This window comes from Ricinus communis, chromosome 3 (genome assembly GCF_019578655.1).
Source record: "Ricinus communis isolate WT05 ecotype wild-type chromosome 3, ASM1957865v1, whole genome shotgun sequence".
In the NCBI taxonomy this organism is placed as follows: Eukaryota; Viridiplantae; Streptophyta; class Magnoliopsida; order Malpighiales; family Euphorbiaceae; genus Ricinus; species Ricinus communis.
In genome coordinates this window covers 4808967-4828912 of record NC_063258.1, presented here as the reverse complement: position 1 = coordinate 4828912, position 19946 = coordinate 4808967, and the positions used below count along the sequence as shown (strand labels likewise).

At 33.2% G+C, this 19946-nt stretch overlaps 1 protein-coding gene across 1 annotated transcript; it reads left to right on the top strand.

The window, feature by feature from the left end:
* The first annotated feature begins 4703 nt into the window (after positions 1-4703).
* On the top strand, positions 4704-19946 carry LOC8289105. The gene is made up of 8 exons (XM_015724490.2): positions 4704-4945; positions 5692-6864; positions 8227-9595; positions 11824-12103; positions 13052-13159; positions 13245-13523; positions 15195-15338; positions 19110-19946. Exons 2-8 carry the CDS (start codon positions 5745-5747, stop codon positions 19296-19298), a joined length of 3489 nt encoding a protein of 1162 aa, XP_015579976.1. The 5' UTR covers positions 4704-4945; positions 5692-5744; the 3' UTR covers positions 19299-19946.

Here is a 19946-nt window from a genome sequence, read left to right as displayed (position 1 = left end):
ATCAATCATTTACCATTGTTTACATTGATGATGTGTTAGTCTTTTCAAATTCATTAGCACAACATTTTTCTCATTTGCATAAGTTTTACAATATAATTAAACAAAATGGTTTAGTAGTTTCTGCACCTAAAATGAAACTATGTCAAACAAAATTAGATTTCTTGGACATGAAATTTTTGAAAATAATGTTTCACCTATTTCAAGAGTTTTGGAATTTACTTCCAAATTTCCCCGATGAAATTAAGGACAAAAATCAACTTCAAAGATTTTTGGGATGCCTTAATTATGTATCTGATTTCTTTAAGGATATTAGAATCCTCTGTAAACCTTTGTTCAATCGTCTTAGAAAAAATCCAAAACCCCTGGACCCATGAACACACTCAAGTCGTACAAACTATTAAACAGAAAATTCGTCATTTACCTTGTCTATCCATACCACATCCAAATGCCTTTCTCATAGTAGAAACAGATGCCTCTGATTTAGGTTTTGGGGGTATTCTCAAACAGAGGTTACCTGGTCAAAATCTGAGTCTTTGGTTAGATTTCACTCCTGGAGCATGGAATGAAACCCAATCCAAATACTCTACTATTAAAAAAGAGCTTTTATCAATTGTTTTGTGTATTACAAAATTTGAAGATGATTTAGTTGGAAAACATTTTTTACTACGTATTGATTGTAGTGCTGCAAAAAATATTTTGGAAAAGGATGTTAAAATTTTTATTTCAAAACAAGTCTTTGCCAGATGGCAAGCACTATTAGGAATATTTGATTTTGATATTGAGTATATTAAAGGTTCTTCAAATTCTTTGCCTGATTTTTTGACAAGAGAATTTTTGCAGGGAAACAAATCAAGCTAATTCTTATGGGCACTCCCATAAAGAAAAAATTATCTCCGGCCGATTTTGCGGCTAAAAAGTCTGGACAATCTTCGTTGGTTTCTACCAACCGATTTGAAATACTTGATAAAACTCCTTCTACACCACCTAAACCATCCAACTTTTTACAAGCTGTTACAAAACCAGGTTCTTCTAAAACCGAACCACCCAAATATTTCACAAAACCTCAACACCAAATTGTAACTATTCTTGAAAGCGAAATATTCAATGGAAATTTGGAAAATCCCAATTACCAACAATTATTCCAACATATTTTTCCCTCTGGACAATTTTTCATTCCTGAAAGTTCGTACAAACTAAAATTTTTTTACGAACTTATCCTTTTGGACACTCACTCAATAGAAATTGAACATTCCTTTCGATAAAGACGTTCTGAAAAATTTCCTATTCAAAATGCGAATTTTGAAAGTCCTTACCCTAACCGACCGGAACCAAAATCCTTATAATCGCCAAAAATTTTCATTACCTTTACACCTCCTTGTTTCAATTATTTTGATTACAAGAAAGCACAGGTACTATACTTTTATCTTGAAATTGGAACCATTCCTGGTTCTTTATGTTTCACAAAACCAACTCGAAAACCTTTCCCAATTGGTTTTCTGATTGGTGGACCTATTTTGGATTATGCCCATAAATTCTACCTACTAAAATTATGGAAGGATTTACTATCTTTAAAGAAAAATTACCCATCCTTAAACATGATAAATTGATCATTTTTTCTGAAACTTTTAACCTACCTTAGATATTTTCTTGGCAATTCAAGGTAAAACCCTATAAACCCTCTCCAAATGTAAATTCTATTGCCTGCTTAGTTCGAGAATATAGTGTCAAATGGTGGACAAACTGCAAAGACATTCAAGCTAATAAAAAAACTATTTTGAAGCATTTTGCTGGAAAGAATCCCATGATAGCTGGCACGAGCCAATCTATGGAACAATTTAACTTTTTATCAGACAAAAGTAAAATTTTAGCAAAATTATCTGGAAATACAACAAAGAAAGAATTCAAAGCAGCCTTGGAACAAGCTTTGTCACAAGTCTCTGGAGATAGTGACAATGAAGACTCTGAAAGCGTGGACCAAGTTTTGCTCCTCAAAATGAAGATGATTGCTATAGACTCGACAATTATGACATTATTTTTGACTAAATGGACAAAGAATCTTTCCTTTTTCACAAGTGAACAAAGAAAGACAAAACAAGTCGATAAGAATGAACAAGTGGCGGACAAAGAATCTTTTATTTTTGACTAAATGGACAAAGAATCTTTCCTTTTTCATAAGTGGACAAAGAAAGACAAAACAAGTCGAACAAGTGGCGGACAAAGAATCTTTTCTTTTTGACAAAGTGGACAAAGATGGCAGACAACTACTGTTTTCTTTTTGACAAATTAATAATGTAACGGACTCAAAATTGTTTGAAGTCTGAATAGTATAGTTTTTCTTATTATAAATAAATGTACATTAGAAGTAAGAAGGCATCACTTGAATGCTTGAACTATCTTTCCTACTATCTCTTTGTAAAATCTTCTTTCAATAAAAGTTTAAATTATTTACTTATTTCTCTATTATTCGATAGGTAAATGTTCCGTTTTTTATCTGGTTTGAAATTTATTGTAACAATAATGATATAGAATTTCCTTTTAAAAATATTTTTACAAATGATAGAGTTTCTAAAACTTGGAATACAACCGTAGGAAATAAACAAATTATTTCTGTTCATCCACCTTTAGAAGAAGTTAAAATAAATGTTCATAATCAGGAAATAATTGCTTCACCCTTTAAAAGGATAAGCTCTGAGAATGACGATAAACTCCCTTTACTAAAAGATATTAGAAATGTTCAAAATCAAAATAATTATACAAATCAAATTCTTTTTACAATTGCTTCACAACTTGATAGGATAGAGACATCTAGCCTAAATAATCAAGCACCTAGGCCAGGTGGTACACCTATGAAACATATTTTTCAACCCCATGAGATTCCTGAACAACAATTAATTAAATTAAATAATAAAGATGATATTTTGAACCAAATAAATTTAAAATTAGCTAGTCTGTCCTTGAAAGATAAACCTTCTGTTAGTGTACTTAATTCTGATAATAGAAATGCACAACCAAGTATTGAATAGTAAAGTAGACACATCTCACCCATCAAGATACTATGTATTTCTTATCATATTATAGAAATATAAATAATATATCCAATTATACTAATCAAACAAAATCAAACCATGCTGAACGGTTCGATTTCGATTTAAAAGATTTTCTATATTTTGGTTCTTTCGAAATCCAACCGACCATTTGTACAAACGAAATATTGCAGTGGAGATTGAAGCGATCATGGAAGACATTTGGTCCATCTTAAGAAACTTTGGAGAAGTGTCTTTTGTGTCTCTTAATCAAGTTGTAAACTTGGCGGCCTACGAATTGGCTAAAAAAGCTCTTTTGTCCGAGTCTTTTTGCTTGGATTTTCAAGCTCAACTCAAGTGGTTTTTTTTATATAATTTTTAGTTTGTTGGGTAAATTTATTAAAATTTAAATTTAATTATAAGTGGAATATTTAAATATGATATTAAAGAGTAGACATAGTAAAATATTTAAATATGATATTAAAGAGTAAATGTGGAAAAAATAACTGTCTTACACTATAAATCTCTTGTCTCAATTCTCTCACCGTTAACACTTTATTCATAATTCCTTTTGTATTTATATTTGATTATATTTGATATTTTTTCCATTTGGACCTAAGGTGACCAATTCCACTTGTATGTATATTAATAATTATTCAATTCTTCATTCTAAAGACAAATAACATTTATATGAATTAATATTAAAGATATAATTAAAAATTTTAAAATTAAGAATTATTATTCAATTAAAAAATAATTTATTATGATGTTATGTTTGGAATTAAAATAATTATTTAATTATAATATATATATATATATATATATTAATTTTAAATGTTTAAATTTTTTGATACGATGTGCTTAATTTTTAATACGTAAAATTTTTATTTTAATATATATATTATTTTGACACCTAAAATTTATATTTATATGTAATTTTATAATTATTTTATTAATTTATTGATTAATAATTTACATTACTAATTAAATATTGATTCTAACTCTCAAAATAATATATTAATTATATTTTAATAGTATATTAGCTAATAAATTATTTTTTAATTATATAATAATTTTAATTCTAAAAAATAACACCTTAAATTATTTTTTAGCATTATATTTAATAATAAATTAACTTTTAATTATATAATAATTTTTTATATAAAAAATAATAATATTAATTATTGTATTAAGTTATATAATATTAAAATTAATTAATAAATAATTTTAAAGTAATTTATATTATTATATTAATAAAATTTTTAAAATTAAAAATTAAAAATAATTAATTTATTATTATTTTATAAAAATATTTTAATAAAATTAAAAATTTATTACATTATATTTATCATAATTAAAATAATAATAATACTCGTAAAAATATACAAATAAACAATTAGTAATATATTATAATTTTTAAATAAAATATAATAACTCAAAAATATAAAAATTGAATCTCGGTATTTGATATTTTTGTATTGAAAATAATTTAGAATCTGAATAATAGATTACCATAGAAGGTTTATTCCATTACTATCATTATCATCGTCCATTATAGCATGATATAAACACTACACACCGTTAGATAAGAATAAAACTATCTTCACACAAATCTCGAGGAAAAGACTGTCTCACATGCAACGTACGATATCAAATCTCAGTTATTATCATTATTATTATTACAAAACTTTTAGCTCCCGTGTGCCATGCTAGGCCTGAGAGAAACTGCAGGCCAAATATCATTTAAAAAACAAATAAAAAAACAAAAGGGAAAAAAAGAAAACCCAAATTCGAAATCGCTGTAATTGTAATAGATTAATTATGTTAGTGATGTGAGATTGGTATGGAATCTACACTCTTCAAAAAAGTTGGTGTCTTTTCCCTCTCAGAGTATCGTTTCAATTTTGCGCCATTTGCGATCTGTAAGTATAATGATGAATGTGTTGCTGTAATATTTTAGGGTTTTAATTTTTTTTTTTTACATTAGTAGATTACAGGTGTGGGATTCATGAGTGTTAGTATTATTGTTTGAAGTTTTATTTAGGGTTTCTTTTTATTTTATTTTATTTTATTATTGTTTTTTTTTTTAAATGTTTTTGGATCTTTACGTGTTGTGGACTTGATTTGCTTTTAGAAGCATATCTATGGTTTTTCTTTTTGGTTAGTGGGATAATGTTGGAAATGTAACTTACTGTGATTTTGAATTTGGGTCTTCTTTTAAAGTAATAATTCCTGTGTCTCTCTCTGTCTATCGAATTTTGTTTTTTTCCTGGCTTTTTCATTTTTATTATATTCTTTTGTGCTTTTATTTGCTTAGTTTTTGCTATAAGGAGAGAAAACTTGGCAGTTAATTGGATTTTCTCTGTTCTCTTGATGAATGAAGTAAATAAGTGTTTGGATTGAGTTTCATTATATAGTTTGAGTTGGGAGAGAATATAAGAGAATTGAAAAGTTTGCAGTTTGGATATTTCCCGCTACCTAGAACTCTAAAAAATTCATACTTAGGTGTCGGAAACATAATTACCTTGAAAAAGAACAATAAAGTTAAAGAAAAAGAGCAAAGTAAAAGAAAATCCAGCACTAAATTGAGCCTTTTATCTTTTGGGGTTGGAGTGGTGGGTTGTGGTTATTGGCTAAAATTTCCCTTTATTTATTTTTCTTCTCCCAGGCTTGTGGAATTCTTCTTCATAGTCTGTGCTAGTAGATTTGTAGTGGTTGATTATGGCAGACACAGGCTCAGTTGATGTAATTCTGGACTTTTTAAAGAGAAATCGCTTCACTAGAGCTGAGGCAGCATTGCGCAGTGAGCTTAGTAATCGCCCTGATTTGAATGGATTTCTTAGCAAACTTACCCTTGAAGACAAAGATTCAGGAAATATATTGGAAGAAGAGAATGGGAGCAAACCAAGAAGTGATAACCGAGGGCTTTATTCTCGAAATAGCTGCGAAGTTTCTAATGAACTTATTGTTAAAGAAATAGAGTGTGGGACAGGCAGAAATGGTTCTGAAAGCAAATGGAGAAACTCTGCCTTGGTTGGAGATTGGAGTGGTAAGCCCAATGAAGCAGTGGCTGCAAATGACTCTGAGGATAATTTGCTTGATTTATACTCATGGAACTTTAATTCCCGTAATGGTCATTCTTCAGATCCTTACAGAAATGATGGTGGTACTGGTAATGGTACTGATAGCTTCTCATGTAGATCAACTGCAAAATCTGGAGAAGAGGCTATCTTTTCAAGTGAACAGAGAAGTTTGTGGCTTGGAGGTACTAGTACTGCTAAAATTGAATCCAAGCATGAAAGAATTCAAACAAGTGAAGCAATAGAACTTGATCAGCAACTTAAGACTACTATTACATACTCTGCAGATAACACATGGTCTAGAAGTGAGGGACCCACTAGCTCTGCAGCACCATGGAAAGATTGTTCTGTCAAAACTATTTTTCCATTTCCCAAGGGGGATGTGTCAACCAGTTATGATACTGGTTCTGGTTTGGATAAACGAGAAGGAAAGAAAAAAACTGACATGGGTGATGTTAGGGTGGCAATCAAAGAGCAGGTGGATGAAGTTGGAAGAGCATTATATTTTGGAAAATCTCAAGGGAATCTGGAGCAAAAGAATTCAGCCGGCTTGAGTTTTTCTCTTGCATCTGATAATCCAAAGGAAGAATTTCCAAGGCTTCCACCTGTTAAACTCAAGTCAGAGGACAAGCCACTGAATGTCAATTGGCAGGAAAAGTTTGAGCGTGATGGGCCAGGTGGAAAGCACAGCAGTGCTGATAATACTTTCCTTATTGGGTCGTATCTTGATGTTCCTATTGGACAAGAAATCAACTCTTCAGGTCAGCTTCATGATGAATAATTATTTTATTGCCCTTGGCTCATGCAGTGTTCTGCATATGATTGCTCGTGATGATATTTTTATGTGCACTTTACTTATATTATCATCCTGTCGCTGAAAATTTGTCTGCTTAGTTATCTATTTTGTCATTATAGAGTATGAATTATTGACTCAGATTAGATTGGGATTAAAAGAAAAAACCTCGTTTATTATACATCATAATTTTTCTTTTCATTATTAACTTTTAGCTAATTTGAACTTGTTAGGATGTTTGTTTATATTAGTTTCCTAAAAGTACTACCTGTTTAGGCCGTGTAACTTCTTTCTGAGGTATATGAGTCTAGAGTTTGGAACTTGTCTTGAGGTTAAGACGCTAGTATATATGACAAGCTTGAGGTTAAGACGCTAGTATATATGACAAGCTTGAGGTTAAGACTAGTATATAATATATGTTAGGCTTGTGTTGATCTTTTCTTCAAGTATGAACACTAGCATCTGACCATAATACTGTAAAAGGGAGATGATTTGTGTTGCAGATAATGAGGTTTTACTAAGGTGCATATATCATCAGACAATAAAAACCTTTCTGGTTTCTGCCATTCTCATTCTTAAAGCATAAGTTAAACTGCAATACCATTGGATGGGTAATTTGGACAAGAAGTAACAGGAGGTCCTTCTAAGAAGTGGAGGGATCTCATCCTTTTTACTTGTAACTGGGTTTAGGACTTCTAAACTTTGAAACTATTTGATGTTTTAGATTTCTATAATTGTCCTTAATGTAAGTAAAAATTGCTTTGTGATTGGGTTTAAGCCTCTTAGTGCCTTGGTTCCCTTTGGTGCTTTATTTTTTACTCAAAAATAAAAAAAAAAAGAGAAAAAACGAGAAAAAATTTGGTGGCCAGATGACACCCTGACTGAAGATTTCTGAGCTTCTAAAATCTGCTGTAAACTGATTTATCACTTAATTGAATTATGCATTTATATAGGTTAATATCGCCTCTAATTATCTCGGAACATGGATGAATAGGAAGATAAGGCTTTTCTAGCTCAAAAATCTCTAAAACGCTCATATGTTATGGACCTATGAGAAAAACCTAGATGTCTTCTACTTAAAAAATTTGCAAAGTTCCAGAGATATTGGTGAAATTTATAGCACAGGCGATGACTAGCTGGTTTACTTCATGAATATAAAATATATAATTCCAAGTTACTGAGCTCCTAGTTCTTTTTGAGTTGCACGTTTCTCAGTTTTATCCAGCTTGTTTGCATTAATTTCTTGTTTCCTAGTCTTTTCTTTGCATATATTTTGTTGATTTGCCTTCTAAGTTTTGCCTGATAGTTATATATTTGGATTGACTATCAGGTGGAAAAAGGGTTGCAGGAGGCAGCTGGTTATCTGTGAGTCAAGGAATTGCTGAGGATACATCTGATTTAGTTTCTGGTTTTGCTACCATTGGTGATGGATTAAGTGAATCCATTGACTATCCAAATGAATATTGGGATTCTGACGAGTATGATGACGATGATGATGTTGGATACATGAGACAGCCGATTGAGGATGAGGCCTGGTTTTTGGCCCATGAAATTGACTACCCAAGTGACAATGAAAAGGGAACAGTGCATGGGAGTGTGCCGGATCCTCAAGAAAGAGGTCCTACCAAAGATGAGGATGATGATCAATCTTTTGCCGAGGAGGACTCTTACTTCTCTGGTGAGCAGTATTTTCAATCAAAGGCTGTCGAACCAATTACAGCTTCAGAGGATCCTATAGGACTGTCAGTGACTGAAATGTACAGGAGGTCTGATGAAAATGATTTAATAGCTCAATATGATGGGCAATTAATGGATGAAGAAGAACTAAATTTGATGCGTTCCGAACCTGTCTGGCAGGGATTTGTTACACAGACAAATGAGCTCATCATGCTAGGGGATGGGAAGGCCTTGAATGACTCTGGAAGACCACGGCTGGATGATATCTGTGTTGATGATGATCAGCATGGTTCGGTTAGATCAATCGGCGTGGGTATCAACAGTGATGCTGCTGATTTTGGCAGTGAAATTCGTGAAAGTTTGGTTGGGGGTAGTAGTGAAGGGGATATAGAGTACTTTCACGAGCATGATGTTGGAATTGGTGGGTCGAGACCCTCTCTCCAAGAAACAGACAAAAAATATGTTGATAGACAAAACAGAGATAAAAAAAGAATTAGTAAACAGGATCCCAATATATATGTGGCTGTGAATGATAAAGTTGCATCTTCCCTAGTAAAAGATAATAGAGATGGGGGATTTTCATTTCCTCCACCTTTGAGGGATGGGCAGTTGGTGCCTGCAGGATCTAGTAAATCTTTATGGTCAAACAATACTAAAACAATTATTGGTCTTGAGACAGATGGCCGGATGAATGCTTCAGTGGGGACTGATGGCATGCTGGCTGCATGGAGGCAGAAAAGCAGTGATTCTTCAACTGTCAAAAGTTCTAGGGATGAGAATAATGCCAATGCTGTTAGATCAGGAGCTTCTTCTCCCTCTACACTCTCAAATTACTGTTATGCGGAACAAGAGCATGCAAAAAAAGAAGAGAATGAGAAAATTGGCAGCGCAAGGGAAGAAGATCCTGGGGCGTCACTAGAGGATGAAGAGGCAGCTGCTGTTCAAGAGCAAGTAAGGCAAATCAAGGCTCAGGAGGAGGAATTTGAAACTTTCAACCTAAAGATTGTGCATAGGAAAAACAGGCATGTCTTCCTCTGATGAATTCATTTCAATTCTAAAAGTATACTATGGTTGTTTACTGGTCTGTTAGACATCTTGGCTTGAGGTGCTGCCTTTTGTGTCAATGCATGTTTGCATTCGATGCTGGACAGCATTCAACTCTATTTCCATAGTGTTTCTCACTATCCTAATAACACACATATTAGTAAATTATAAGTTCATAGAATGATTGTGTGAGGTAAAAGAATGAAGGTCATAATAGCTTGAATAGGCTTTACACAAGCTCTTTGATTGCTTAACGAAGTGTTTACATATGGAGTCTGGAGCCTGGCAATTTGAAAAATCGGACTTCCTAGTTCAAATTGAATGAACTTGTAGAGGAGAAAAAGAAAGGAGCTTCAGAAAAATCTTAGAGAGTTTACTTGACGTTATGCCTTTTTAGTTCATATTTCAAATTCATACTCAAAGTAGTACTCATGCGAACTCTTAAAATCTAATTCTTTCATGAATCTATCTACCAAAGAAATCCTGTATAATTAAATATTTCTTAGATTGGGCTCTATGCATTTGAACTAGATTTGAACTTAATGCCTTGCATTTAGAGCTCACATGGAATGATGCATGGGGGAGAAAATAAATGGCAGAATTGGGATGACGTGGGAAAATAGTGTCAACAGATTTGGCGATCCTAAAAGAGCCATCCTCCCTTCCCATTCATGGAGCACTTTTATTCTCATGATGACATTTTATTATCCTTTGAATCTGATGCCTTTTGATTGCTGAATTTCCTTTGTTGAAAGTCTAGATATATGATCAGACGGCAAATTTGTTTTTCTTTCTTGTGGAAATTTTGGTGATCTGATTATAGGGGTGTAATTGAGACCAACCAAGTGTAGTATTAAGATGTTTGGGCTTGGCTCACTTAATTTTGAATTAGCTGGGCCTCAAATGATTATTATTTTTAGTTATATGTTTGTATACTTGATTGCTTGTTTCTAAGGTGGAAGCTTTGCAATCATAATTGTTGTAGATGGTATGTTAGCCTTTATGTTGGATTTGTAAGAGTTCAAAATTACCAGGTTCCTTAGTAATTTTATTTACAATGCAAGAAATGACAATGTAAAAGTGAAAGTCTGGTGCGTAATATCGTCCAATTATAAAGTGAAGCAAAAGGTGACATGGAGAAATTTTATTTTGTAATTTTGATGAATTGAAATGGGGCTGGACAGAAAACTTAATAAGTAGAACCAACTAGTAGGAAAAAGTTCCTAGGTAGTTATGAAGGAAGCAAAAAGAAATCAGAATTTAATTCATTCACATTGGCTGAACCATGACTATTCCTATGAAGGTACAAGTTGGGAATGAAAGTTTACTTCTTTCCTCTAATCTGGGGGAAAAGCTAAGCAATTAGTATAACTGATGAAGAAGTTCTCTCTTGGAAAACTCTCTTTATTATGATGCTGCTCCTCTTCCTTGGTAGCTAATGATAGATATCAACACAATTTTGGGGTCTCACTTGAAAGCTTAAGCTTTTAGGTTGAATGGATCTTTGACTAGGTGGCTTAGGAAACTGTTAAATCCATCTTGTTCACTATCAATCTATCCCTCTGTCTGCTGAATGAAATGAGCTCGTTTTAGTGCCTGTTTGTGGCATTATACTAATGCTTCAACCCTAAAAGTTTGCAGCGTGCACCAATAATGTTTTGAAATGCATGGGTTTTTCACTTCATTTAATCTGCGAAAGCTTGCTGGAAGTAGTGAAATGAAATTACAGATGCTCACAGCTTCACACCCAGAATATTCTGATTCAAGCTGTCACATCCTTGTATAGAGAAATAAAACAAAAAGCATCAAATAACTCTAAATTATTGTTTTAGGGCACTATTTAGATTCCTTTCCTTCAATGCCTAAAAGAGAATAGAACTTGTGGATAATCCTCTCCAGAAATGGTCTGAATGCATCAAGCAGTGAAAAGAAATTATTTGTAATATTGGAGATCAATGTTCTCTTGTTCTGCAAGTTTAGCAAATATACTCTTGTTATGATCAATTTTCCTTCCAATTTCTTATCACTGTTGCCTTTCCACTCTGGCTGGCATATACTGAAAATTTACACATTGTTTTCTTCAGTCCATGTTTCATAGCAAATAACAAGCAAGCTTGTTACTTTTAACTCTTTATTCATTGATCTTATCATCTGTGCCTTGATTCTACCAGACTTCTTCACCTGAACTCTTCCTTCTGTTGCTCAGAACTGGCTTTGAGGAGGACAAGAACTTCCATGTTGTTTTGAATTCTGTAATAGCTGGGCGCTATCATGTCACCGAGTATCTTGGATCAGCTGCTTTTAGTAAAGCTATACAAGCACATGACCTGCATACAGGAATGGATGTCTGCGTTAAAATCATAAAAAACAACAAGGATTTCTTTGATCAGAGTCTTGATGAGATAAAGCTTCTAAAGTATGTAAACAAGCATGATCCTGCTGACAAGTACCACATCCTCAGATTGTATGATTACTTCTATTATCGAGTAAGTGCATGTATATTGTGTTCTGATAATTTTCTTCTAAATGTTAAATTCTTTTTAACATGGTAGATGGCATGTTCTAGAATAGCTGCCATTATCCCATTTACATGACTGCTAGCTTTAAATCTTATATCACCTCTTTATGTTTTATACGGAACTTTATTGACTCTTAATTAGTTATCCTGGGTAACAGGTTCCTCCATATGATAATTGAAAGCTATAGAAACTTCTAGGTTCTTGGTAATCTCAAGTTAGTCTCCTCTGGGCTTAGGTTTGCTGTGTTTTTGCTTCCTCTTGTTTCTTTTCATGCTCTTTCTTCTGCTGGTAGCAGGGATTGCATTTGGTGTAATGTTGAGATAATTTTGTTGACCAACTTGCACTATCATCATTTTATGAATTGGCATCCAGTTTTATTAGACATGGGCGCACAATTTGTTCGTCACCTAATGAAACAATCCATTATCTTCAATAGTATGGATTAAAAAAATTTTGACCTGTCAATATGGAGGACACACATACTTCAACATCATATGTATCTCTCTCTTTCTCTCCCCCTCTATCCCTATAGATTAAGAATTTGAATTAGATAATGTTAACTGTGCGATTACAGTATTGTCCTTAAAGATTAATATGTAACGTCTTAATAGTTCACTTGCTGGTCCGGCGACTCTTTTTTTTTTTATTTGGTAAGACCTCAAAGACAATTCCCATATTATTATTATGGGTGGATTTGCATTGTCCTCTATTTTGGACTAAGTACCTGGAGTGTGGTATGGGGGGCACGAGGACAAATATGACTCTTAGCTTATTACGCGCCGCATGGTCATGGCTCATGGGGGTTGGGTTATTTGGTCTAATATTCTGGATCATGGAGTTCTTCTTTTCATTAGTTTTTTTTTTTGTCTATTTGAACTCTGCTAAATGTTTTAATCATTTACACTTTGTTTGCAGGAGCATTTATTGATTGTATGTGAGCTTCTCAAGGCAAATTTATATGAGTTCCATAAGTTCAATAGAGAATCAGGAGGAGAGGTCTATTTCACAATGCCAAGATTGCAGGTTTGTTATTTGGCATTATCTTCCTGAGGGTGCTTATCTTTCTCAATCGCTTCTGTTTAATCCCTATTTGAATTCTTCTATGCAGTCAATTACCATTCAATGTTTGGAGGCACTTCAGTTTTTGCATGGACTTGGACTTATACACTGTGATTTAAAGCCTGAGAATATATTGGTGAAAAGCTACAGTAGATGTGAGGTGAAAGTCATTGACCTTGGGAGTAGCTGTTTCGAGACAGATCATCTATGCTCTTATGTTCAATCCAGATCCTATCGTGCACCAGAGGTTATCTTGGGACTTCCATATGATAAGAAGATAGATATTTGGTCTCTTGGCTGCATCTTGGCAGAACTTTGTACAGGCAATGTAAGTTCTAGCCATTAATAGTTACAATCTTTTGCATATCCTTATTGATCTCAACAAGTGAGAGAGGGGATCATAGATGCAGGTAGAATCTCAAATTATGCAGATTCTTATTAATCACGTGTTTATCCACTTGTAAGGTTGGATACTCCATGCTCATAGTCTTATTATTTGATTTGCATTTAGTGAATGTAACATAGATTAGATATCATTTTTGCCCCTAGGTTTGCTTCAATAAAAAAGTCAGGACAGTATTTCTGAAGAGCTACAATTCCATCCAATCACCTACTTTTGCTAACAAAAGAAAATGGTAACTAATTTACTATAATGCCCTTAAACTTTGTATGGCGATGAAGCTAAAAAAGCTGATTTTCTTTCTTTCTTGTTTGAAGGGTGTGGTTGAGATCATCTGCTCTCTTGTAGTTTCCTTCCTCTCCAAGTATATCCCCTAATTATCTCAAATGCAGTTAGGATTCCCTGATAGTTAACATCAGCTTCTGTTTCTTCGCTATTTAGTGAGAAAATTTGATGTGGAAAACTCTTGATACTAGACCAAGAATTTAAAGAGACAAATGAATGAAGTTGGAAGATGAATAAAATAATAGGAAAGAAAAGAGAATAAAAATCGAGAGTGACAGTGTTAGGTCTTAGGAACCTGGATAAGAGCACTGATTTGTAGCACTCTTGTGTTTTGTTTCATATAAGCCAGAGACTCATCAAAGTCTTTGTGAGTAAATCTTACGATGGTGTTTGTGCAAGAATGGCTCACAGCTGGTGGCGGCATTCTAGATTTCGATTTAGTTGTTTTGCCGGTGCATTTTACTGGAGACAAGCATGTTGTGCATGTTTTGTTCTCTCTGATCTAGATGTTATTGTTTTCTCTTGGTTTAAGTTCTAAAACATTTGCTCCTTTATGCTTGCTCTATTGTATTCCCCAAGCACAACAGCCTCATTTTTTGCTTATAAAAGAAATCATTTTTGTTGATATAAATTTAGATTTTACATAAGACTCCGATGTGCGTCTTTTTTATTGATCCAACTCCAATATGCATCTTAAAGGAGTTTCATGAAAAGAAATAATTTATAAATACCACATCTTGAATTCAATACTGAAGCCTAGTATCTTTGGAATAAAGTTAGATTGGATAAAATTCGCGTTGAGATTGTAGATTTTCAAAACCTTTTTCCTCACTTCTGAGTAAGGGCAGACTTTAAGGATTAGAATGTTAAATAAATGTCTATGTTTGTTTGCTGAGCAGTAAATTATAAGGACCCAGAATGTAACTTTTTTTCGAATGTATTAATTGAGGAACTATCCTCCCGAATCAATTGAATTGAAATGATTTTATGAAATTCTTTATATGTTTGAAATAATATTAATGTAATGTGATTCATTCGAATTTCAATGTTTGGAATAATTGAAAAGAAAAATATTATTTGTTTTTCTATTTTATCCTTGTCTAAAGAACAAATTTAACTAAAATGAATTGAATTCTTCTAATATCATACCAATCTTGTCATGACATCATTTCTTTCAAGTAACATTCTTTTTAACTTGAAAGAATAGAGTTTTAACAATTATGAGCTTTCCAAACATGAAAATTGGAGAAGAATTAAAAAGAACTTTATGCATGTTTAAACTGTAAATTGGGCTTAATTAAACATCTGTTTTAGGTACTCTTCCAAAATGATTCACCAGCAACATTACTGGCACGAGTTATTGGAATTATAGGTCCGATTGATCAAGTTATGCTAGCTAAAGGACGAGATACCTACAAGTATTTTACCAAGAATCACATGGTTTATGAGCGGAATCAGGTAGCTTCTTTTTTCTTTTCTATTCTTTTTTATATTTATTTTTCGTTTGTTTCATTTCTTCTTAATGTGCATTTCTATTATGATGTTATTGGTTATGCCTTTCTCCCTCTCTAGTGTCAGTAGCAAGTTGTTTATGGTTCTGTTACACTGTTACTTGTGGTTAAAACACAAACTAGATAGTTGTGTCTAATATAGACTTTAAATTGATATGGAGTGTCGCCTACATGGCACCCTTTAAATGTTTATTTTACAGATTAAATGCCAGAAATTAATTTGGATGTTCATGCAGATTTATTTTTAAGGCAGGTGAAAATTACACCAGGTGTAGAACTTGCTTCTTTGTTTTGGTTTATGCCACCAAGTATAATGCTCTGTATATGTAGATTACTTTTGACCATTTTGCTAGCATTACATGCATTTCACATGGTATGTGATTATATTTTATAAAGTAATAATAGATCTTTTCTCCAATACTCGACTCAGCTCAACTCAATTACACCTTAATATGCAAACTACTTGGTTCAGCTATATGAATATTTTTCTTTCATTTCATCTATTAGTGTTACATCTTTAGAAACATTTAGGTCTTTCTAAATCCTTTCTAACTACTTTCTACAAGTGATCTAATATGAACCTTTGGAGAATGCACCCTAAAAGCTAGTTATTAGGGTGGGAGTCCAAGTCGATATGAAAGCCACATTAAAGTCTCGTACCACCAATATAAGAATGAAGTCGCATGCCTGACAAGTAGGATTGTAACAATCCATAATGCTCTTCAGTTTCGGCTACACTTCTGTTGGCTTTACTTTGCTTAACCTAGCCTTAATCAAATGATGCTGGCGTCACTAATTGCACCATTTGACCGTGACATGCATAGTTGTTAAAGGCAAAAGGCGCACCAAGGCGATAAGGGCTCTTGGTGCTTGAGGCGCAAGGCAAGGCGCCAAAAAGAAAAGAATAAAATAGAATAGAATAAAATAAAGTAAAATAAAACTAGGACTCATAAAGCAACACATCCATATAAAAGAAAAACTTAACACAACCAAAGAAAAGAAATAAAAAGATCACTAAAATCATGTTTAAAGGCATTTAACAAACAATTGAAAGACATGTTCAAAAGAGATAATAGAAGTAAAATAGTCTTGTAAATAACTAGAAGTCCTAGAATAGTAGAAATCCTAAAGCATCTTCCATTACTAATTTACTAAAATTCTATAATTATGGTCTTGATCCTACTCCTATAGTCATAATCTCTTACTAAATATTAATTATAGTCATGACATCACTCATCAATCATCATCATTAAGCTCTATATAGTCTTCTTCTTCTTCATCATCTTCTTCCTCATCAAAATCTTCTTCCTCTTCCTCTTCTCTTCTTTTTCTCGATTAGATGTCTTTTTGCCCTAATCTTTTTTCTTCTTTTCTTTTTTATAAATATTTTTAGAGATAATCAGGTGTCGGTAAGCCTACATAACCTATATTAAATATATGATAAAGGGCTGAGATCATTTCATGTCTTAAAAGAACCAAGAAAGAAAAAAAAGAAAGTCAAAATATTACTAAGGCACGCCTCGCCTTAGGTCTGAGGCGCATAAAGGCACGCACCTTAGTGAAGTCGCCCGCCTTTCTTGGCTTGAGAAACTGGGACTCGTGCCTTGTGTGCCTCTCGCCTCAGGCACGCCTTTGACAACTATGGTGACAGGGAGATCTGGTGAATCACTATGATACCAATTGATATGAACACTGAGAGAACCACACTCAAAAAGCTAGCCATTGAGGTGAGAACCCAAGTATATATAAAGTGCATATAGAAAGTCCAATACTTTCAATGTGGGGTTAAGTCCTATATCTGCAACTAGGATTAAGTCCCATACATTATCCTAACTCTGCCCCTCACTTTCATGTTTCTTAACTTTAATGTGCTTGGTTTAATAGTTGGTGCAGCTGCTGGTCTACAAGGCATATGTATTCATTACTTACTTAATCTATCCTTGCATTTTCTCACATCCATCTTGTTTATATTTCAATCGTGTTAATCTCATGTATATGGTTTCTTCACTGCCCCGAACTCACTACATACATTATAGCTGGTTGAATCATGGATCTGTAGACTCTCTTTAACTTAGCTGGTATTTTGCAACCACATAGGACTTATCACACTTCTCCACTTCACCTTCCTTGCTTTATTCCTGCTGTAGTTTATGTACTTGGTAGTTCTACTTGAAATCCTTGGGCTCAATAATCAAATAACATGGAACGTATGTAGCATTAATTTACATGAATGCAATTAGTTCAAATGTTTTTTATTTATTATCAATCATTACCTTTCAGGTGATTGGTTACAATCATTATTTCTATTGCCCCAGCTTATTTTTGAAAGCTATTCACTTAAATCATTTGCGTAGTATAGCAATTCTTAAAAAATTATAGCATTGCATACTAGGAAGGACAAAAATTTGGATTTCTCCTCTTCTCACTTGTATAATATTCCTGTATAGTTGCATGTTTTTAGACACTTGATGCAAAATGTCAAATATGGTACGGTAAATTCTAAAGTATAAACTGCCAGATTTTATCCATTTGATAGAGAGTTAGTAGCTGAGTACATAGGTGTACACTCAGGAAAACTGTTTATTTATTTTAAGTGGAAAATCATCTTATCAATGCAAAGAACTAAACAGTCAAGAGGAATCTGATTGATTTATTCAAAAATAACAAAGTTATCATAAAGGTAAGGGTCTGAGTGCTTGATTTTAATGTTGCACACATAGATTAGGATTAAGGAGTGAAAATTCTGCTACATTTTCTTATTATCATTCTGCTTTAATGGATTTATTTTATATTGTTTTTCTTTTAAACCATTTTTTAATTTTCATTTATTTATTCACTAGGCATTTTGTTACTATATCAATTATTTGTACTATACATGTCAAAATGTGTATTTGTCCATATATATTAGTTGTATGATGGTATGGAACTTTGCAAGAGTGCCCTATTAAATGTCTAGCCAGTAAAGTTAGCAAAATCAACAGGGAGGTATGAAACATGTTGAAAGATAATGCTTGAACTTCTGTCCTTTGAATTTTATGGAAAAGATAATGTCCAGCAACTGATTTGATATAACTTGTCCATATAGTAGTAGTTTAGTGTAAACCTTATATTTATAAACTCCACTAAACTTCATGGGAAAGCTTACGTCAATATGAAGGCATCTTATACCACTGCCGTCGATGTCAGTTCCGGTGTTCATGTTCTTTTAATTTCAAGCCTATTCACTTATTCATACTGTCGCTAATTTAATCCAATTGTGGACGAACTGTTCTTTTTGTCAATTCAGTTTATTACTAGGATTACACTCCATCTAACATGATTGTAATAATTTAATCATAACAATTGTGCGTTTCATGGGATTTTTTTTGGGTTTACATGTAACTTTGAAAGCAACATGGAGGCGCATATTGGAATATGCCTTCTCTTGTAAAAGATAGTATTTTAAACAGTAAAGTTACTACTTTTTGAATGTTTTGATAGAGCATATTCTGCGCAGAGTTTATGAACTTTCTCCTGCATATTTTGCTATGCATGCTCATGTGTGTAGTCTTCTTTGTACTCTGAGAATATTTCATTTTTCTCCATGAACTTTTTGTGTATTTAACATGGGAAAGTTATTTTTTTATTTTATTAAATTTTTGGCAAGTTAATACATTAATAATTACTATTTGACATACAGGTCGATATGTAATTTATGTTTGTTTCCTATTACTTTCAGGACACCAATAGACTGGAATACTTAATACCGAAAAAGACATCCTTGAGGCACCGATTGCCAATGGGAGATCAAGGTTTCATAGACTTTGTTGCTCATTTGCTTGAAGTAAACCCAAAGAAGCGCCCATCTGCATTGGAGGCTCTGAAGCACCCATGGCTGTCGTACCCTTATGAACCAATATCAGCTTGAATATTGAGGATTGCGGATCCCACATGCTGCAGGTGCCTCATGCTTAGTTTAGGTGTCTTGTTGGAAGAAAGGAGCAACTGATACTGGTAATCTATTTAAATCGATCTTAATGTTTTTGCTCCCTGACGGACCTGCATGCATTGAAAATGTGTTTGGTTGTGGGTGAATCTATTTCTTTTTCTGCTTCTGTTACCAAGTTGTATTTTAAATTGCCGTAATCAAGAATGTAATTTTGCACGCACTCATAGGGGTTTTCTTTCTCCGCCTTGTTTTATCTGGTCAAAGGGGAATCTTAAGCCTTGTTGTACATGGAAGTGTGCCTTTTGTTTTAGGTTTAGTAGTAGCATGTGGATATAGCTGATTGTCCAATATTTTTAATGCTTGGCTGGCTCAGTCTCCAGAAAATTTATTGCACCCCACATCTTCGGAGGGAGCAATGCAAGGTAAGAAAGCTTTGGTTCATTTGACTACCAACTGGGTTTAGCAAATATCTAAAACTATTGATTAGTCATTTGGTAGTGTTCCCCTAGCACTGTCGCAGTAACGGTTGAAATCTCAGAATGTTTTAGGCCTTTTTTGTCTCTGTATTTTTCATCTATTGGCACGAGATGTTGAATGCAAATGAAAAACATATTTTTGGCTTGTTCA